At 40.5% G+C, this 6,216-nt stretch overlaps 1 protein-coding gene and 1 long non-coding RNA gene across 3 annotated transcripts in view; both read right to left on the reverse strand.

Moving 5' to 3' along the window:
* LOC147817258 (uncharacterized) overlaps window positions 1-6,216 on the reverse strand; it is a 236,097-nt gene that overhangs the window by 38,071 nt on the left and 191,810 nt on the right. The window lies entirely within an intron of this gene.
* myo10 (myosin X) overlaps window positions 1-6,216 on the reverse strand; it is a 135,356-nt gene that overhangs the window by 38,071 nt on the left and 91,069 nt on the right. For both annotated transcript variants that reach the window (XM_023396699.2, XM_087171233.1), the window contains exons 16-19: window positions 5,224-5,292; window positions 4,975-5,057; window positions 4,137-4,239; window positions 3,036-3,116 (exon numbers count right to left, since the gene is read on the reverse strand). In XM_023396699.2, the coding sequence (XP_023252467.1) occupies window positions 3,036-3,116; window positions 4,137-4,239; window positions 4,975-5,057; window positions 5,224-5,292 (336 nt within the window). The remainder of the gene's footprint in view (window positions 1-3,035; window positions 3,117-4,136; window positions 4,240-4,974; window positions 5,058-5,223; window positions 5,293-6,216) is intronic.

Consider the following 6,216-nt stretch of genomic DNA (forward strand, 5'->3'; position numbering starts at 1 on the left):
CCCACCCCACCCCATGCCTCCACCTCCTCCCCTCACTACATTAAGCTCCATTCAAAAGTCATCGTCTGGCCTTGTTTAACATTCGATCAGAAGAGGAGTCCAGACGGTCGCGTTGCGCCTCATGAAAACAGGCCGGCTGTCCAGCTGACACTGAAGGGGCCACACGTGTGTGTGTGTGTGTGTGTTTGTGTGTGTTTGTGTGTGTGTGTGTGTGTGTGTATCTACCCGCCTGTCTTTAGGATTCCCATGTCTCTGTATCTTTACTATGATTTAATAACTTTATAGGTTTTGAGTATTACAGTATTAGTACAGATGTTGATGATAATTAATCATGTGCTGTATTTTCTTTTAGAAATTTCTTAAATTTTCTTTTTGATAAACGATCAGACTGATGTTCTGACTGATCTGATGGGTCACTGCATGTTCAGGATGTCACGTATGACCTGAGGGCGTGGCCTCTTTGATTGACAGGTGTGTGAGCGTATGCTTGCCACAAAGCAGTGTTCAACAAAGTCTCAACTCCACACACGACCCTCCTCTGTGACCATTTTTGGATTAGCTGGGAATTAGGGGCGGAGTCAGACACCTGCCAAGATGAAGTCGGCAGAGCAGCTCACTCTGAGCTTCAAAACCGCTCTACAGAAACCTGTGGGTGACACTGATGATGATGGACAGGCTACACTCATCTTTATTTACAATCTATGGAAAATCCAGACTCTTCAACCAAATCTGCTGCTAATTTTCTCAAAGAACATGATCTGGTAGTATTTTCAGTTTTTTTTTTAATACCTTACTTTGCTGTCTCTGTCTCTGTAAAATGATTTCTCCTGTTTCTGACAAGACGGATACACTAGCTGTGTTTTGTGAGTCATATTTGAACTTGGCAAAACTGCATGAGCCCGTTACACACCCTGGGCTGGGAATAACTGGCTTCATACCAGACGCATTCAACACCACATTCAAATATATAATTAAAAATGTAACTGTTATAGTCTCTGGTCCTGTCTGACTGTGCTAATATATATGTAAATGTCTCTCTGTGACCGTGTGTTAACTACTCCATGCAACTGCTGTTTTAAGCAAAATGAACAACTTTACAACTGTAAGCCTTTTACATTCATAAACTAAGCAAATGGCACCGATCACCAGAATTAAATAAGGCATGAAATATATAAAACTGTAGTTGAATTTGGCAAGAAGAAGAATATGAGTCAAAAAATACTGAGGTTGTATCCCTTCCTAATCCCTTACAAACATGTGAACTCATAGGAAGCAATCACTTTACATACAGTGCTGATGTACAGGGAACAGAAACCACAACCCCTCCACACACACACACACACACACACACACACACACACACACACACACAGAGGGTTCCTCTGTCTGTCAGTGTGTGTGTGTGTGTGTGTGTGTGTGTGTGTGATGACAGCGACAATCTCAAACACAAAACTCCTTAGAGCTGCTTCACATCTGCGTCACAAACCTCCCAGCGTCCACGTCTGTCTCCGTCACAGCTGCGTGTGTGAACATTGACAACGTAACGCAGTCTGATACGACAGCGGCACGACAATCTTCAGAATAATTATCAACATGATTTTCCACTGATGAAACGATCAATTCTCAGTCCAAAATATGTGAAAAGAACTGTTTTTGTTCTTTTAATATGGACAAGTTGTTTCTACCCACTGTTATCTAACCTTCAATAAGACCTGAGGATGAATTCCTCCACCTCTAAACCTTCCAGATATTCTTACTGCATCTGCACAAACTCCTTTTTGTTGGACTGTAAATATCATCCAACAGCTTTAACTCTAAGTTGGGATTTGTTGAAGAATTTGAGAGAATTTTACAGAAAAAAATAATTGATATTGCTGCAAAAAACAGCTGGGCAATATGTTAATTTCTTTAAAAAAAAAAAAAACCTACAGATTTACTGTGAGCTGTAGTGTTTCATCATAGAGTCTGAGGGATTAGAGCAGCACCACAGACCTCGGGGAAAACTTCAAAAAATGTCCACAGTCGGCTAATTAACATGTGATTTTCTATCAGACAGCCAATTAGCAGGGACAAATTCTCTGAGAGAGAAAACATCACTGACGACCCCATCAATACTCACTGACATCAGCAATCACTGCGACCGAATCTCTGCTGACCGTGTTTTGATTCTGACATGCCGCTAATGAGTTGAGCCGCACGGACTAAAAATAGTTAGTCGATACACGGGCAGCCTGACGAACATGTGACGTCATGGAAGCTCAGCCAGAAATAGAAAGGAGAGTGGAGCCTGGCTGGTGCCGAGGTGGTGGAGGGAGGAAGAAGCAACGGCCAGGATGAAGCACAATGAACTGAGACACTTCGCAATAGAGCAACATGCAAACGAAGCCTTGAAATCCTCTCAACAGAACAGTCATTCTTACTATAAACCGTGATGCGAGTTTGGCTGAGAGAAGAATATATTTGGTAAACTAAAGGTTTAATGAGATTTGAGGAATTCAAATTTAACAGTTTGTCAGCACAAAAAACCACTAATGACATCATATGAACTTCACCTTGTCTTAAGTTCAGTGGTTGGAGAAACTGAGATGTCTTTTGAATGATAATTGGTCCCAGGATGAAGGTCAGAGTCACTCAGTAAACATAAATGAAATACAATATTATGGATCATCTCCAGTCAGCAGTGGGAGTCACAGAATCCCACCTCTCTGTCCTGTATATCATTTGTGTACATTATCCCCGCATTCTCCACTACTCCAGCCTGTTGCTAAGCAACCTGGGGTCAAAGGGCACAAAAAGGGGCCCAGACCCTTCTCATTCCTGTCTGCGGGTGGTTGTTAGGGAGGGAGGGGCTGTCTGATTATTAAATGACAAATTATTCACACACAGACTCTGTTACGCTCCGACATCCTGAGCTGATAATGTTTGCTGAAGGCACAATAGTGTGTGTGTGTGTGTGTGTGTGTGTGTGTGTGTGTGTGTGTGTGTGTGTGTGTGAGTGTGTGTGTACATACATGTGTGTGTTCATGAGCACTCACCTTGCGTGTGTTTGGTTTGATGCATCGAATAAAGTACGGGTTGGAAGTGCTGAGTGTGGCCATCAGGGAGTGCAAAGAATTCTGCAACATAAACAGGCACAAACACTTGTGTTACTATGGTTACTTCTGGTACCTCTACTACTACTACTGCTAATATTTCTCCATAGGCAAAAAGTCTTTTCCCATTAGAATCCTTTAGGATTCCTAAACATGTCTGCTAATCCTATGAGATATTATATGCACTTAATAGGAAATATGTTTAGGACTTTCACAGTCCTATTAGAAATATGTATTTTTCTATTGGATCTTACATTACTCAAGTTCTTATTTCTATCTCGCTATAAGAATTACCAGTGCAACTCTTCTTATTGCAAATAACTTTTTTCTACCACTGCAACAAATATTAAATATATTATGTACTTTATTCAATTCTGTTCACTCATATAATTCTTTAAATTATTCTTTGTGTACATCACAATCATACTTTTAGCAGTAGCAGACTACAGCAGAGGCAGCACGCCACATACTGAGACTACTACTGTTACTGCTAGCACCTTCTAATCTGTTCATACTTCTAGAAGAGGAAATACTACTACTACTGATAGTACTGCATTTTATTACAACAACACCTGCTGCTAAATTATATATCCCTATTACTATTACTGCTACGACTGCAAATACTGCAATACTGTAAAAGAAACTACCGTTATTATTTTTATCACAAGTTACTACTACAACTACTGTGTCTACTCCAACTTGTGTAACAAGTTATTACCTGTTAAAGTTGTTGCTACTAATACTGCAACAGTTACACCTCTATTATAACAACAACGGCTACTACTACTACCACAACTGCAAATACCACTATCAGTATTACTCACTACTACTAATACAGCTTTACTAACTAGTAATATTAAGATCACGACTATGTTTGCAGCAGTTTCAAGTGCCGCTATTACTACAACCACTTACAGTACTGTTGCAAACTACTACAGTATTAATACTGCTACTACGACAATTGCTACTGCTGCCAGTGTAACTACTAGTACAGTCAGATCTAACTGGGTAAAAATATCATGTAGCAGTTTATTAGCGACTTACTTTAAACTGGGAGCTGACTGTGGGCCGTCTGGAGCTGCTCTTCAGAGTGTCCTGTTTGTTTCGGCTCAATACGTGTTCAAACAGATCGTAGACAAAGTCCAGCCTGACAAACAGGAGGAAATACTTAGAATGCACACATGATGTGAAACAAACATGGGTTCAGTACCAGTTGGATCATGATCACAGCGCAGGAGAGTCATATTTTAATTGCCATTAAAATATGTTTTACACAATTGTCCATGTAGTTACACTGTGGACTCTCACTCTACTCTTATCTTTATATATTACCAACACTGATGCTCATACCACGAAATAAAGTCAATATCATATTAACTGTCTGCACGACAATCACAAAAATCAGGTTTGTGTGTCTCACAGAGGAAGTAAAGCATTTCCATTTCCCATTTTTATTATTGCCTGACAAAACAAAGATGTTGAGGATAAAAAAATGGTGAGACCTCAAAGCTGCGCACAGACAAGGACCATATCCTAAACATCTAAATGAAAACAAGTCCCCTTTGCTCCTGTCATAATTACTACGACCACTAGATGTTGCCTAGCAACAAAACGTAACAATGGGTCATAATAACCTGCTGCAGAAACATGAAAATGGGAAACATCTGAGCTAAATTTCAAGTGTCGTATCAAAATGTATGAAAACGTCTGTCACTTTCTAAAAACTCGGCTTTGTCATGATGGGGTACTGGGGGGATGAGAGGAAAATGAATGTAACGCTCTTGAGCAAGGCATCTAATTCCAAACCTCTGCTCAAAATAAGGAGATTTATGGAGCAGTTTGTTGCCACAAGCCTTTACTTTGATTAGAAACAAAGGTGTACCTGCTCTCCCTCAGCATGTTGAGGATGTCGTCTCTGAAAGTGTCTCTGTTCTTCTCCAGCATCCCCCTCATGTCGTACACCACCTGCAACCAGCCACAGGGGGGCGTCAGATGGCAACAAACACGAGAGCAGCAGCGTCTGGACAAGTGCTTTCCTCTGAGGCTGCTCACTTTAAATTGAAGCCCCAATCAATAATGTTGGACACAGTTTTACACAGCTCTAACACTGGAATAAAAAAATGCCACCTACCTCTCCTGCATAGTGCTTGACTCCAAAGAAGTGCACAGCAACACGTGGTTTCACGTAGAAAGGGTTTTTCTGCAGAAAGAAAATGATTTCATTCAGTACTTTTTTCTTTCAACAGCTACCTCCTGAAGGTAGAGCTGATCAGCTGTTGACTGACATCATCTCTGCCAGCAAAAAGAGAAAAACAAACATAAAACACTAAAAGGATTCATTGAGTCCTAACAGTCTTCATGTCTCTGGTTTGATGTGTTTAATAGTGATTTATTAGATCATAATCCTTTTTAACGAGGCTGTAAAGCTTCGCTAAGTGCTAGAGAGAAGTATTTATTGCAAGTGCTCATAATTATTCAAATGAAAGTTTTCTACATGCAGTGACATCAGCGTTTAAACCAAGTCAAGCTGTTCTCTTCACAGCTTTGCACAGGGATCAAGCGACAGATGCGAAAACAACTGTAGACACGTATCTGCAGCAATTAGCGTGTCATTTAAAACATAAACGGTCAGGATTTAATCTGCAAAGTGATTAGATGGATCCCTGGTCTGAAGCCATAACAGATTGTTGTGTTGTGTAAATCCTGAGGCCTTGGTTCAGATCATGTGTAACATTATGTCTAGAGTAAACAAAGGTTTGACCTTTTCCAGGCTTCGTCTCTTTTGCTGTGGTAACAAATCACCAGACTGTGGACAGCAGCTCAACCGTCTAAAACCCACCCTCATGTAAACACCACATTTATAAGGTATTGCACTGGTAACTGGATCTTTAGGTCACAGTGTTCATTTCAAAAAAGATTTTAAAGCTCCATATAGTCTAAAGGTAGATGTCCATGTGTTGTTTGATTATAGATCAGGTCTACGTTCTATATTATTACTGTGAAAGTATCAAAGCCTCAGTCCACAGAGAAATGCACACAGCCTGTATTCAGAAACTGAGCCTTAAAACCAGCCGTCAGGACTTCTGGAACTTTGTGATGTCACAACAAAGCAGTCACTGCTCTC

Source organism: Seriola lalandi, unplaced genomic scaffold (genome assembly GCF_002814215.2).
Source record: "Seriola lalandi dorsalis isolate HSWRI2012SDOR001 ecotype SW California unplaced genomic scaffold, Sedor1 jcf7180002054982, whole genome shotgun sequence".
In the NCBI taxonomy this organism is placed as follows: Eukaryota; Metazoa; Chordata; class Actinopteri; order Carangiformes; family Carangidae; genus Seriola; species Seriola lalandi.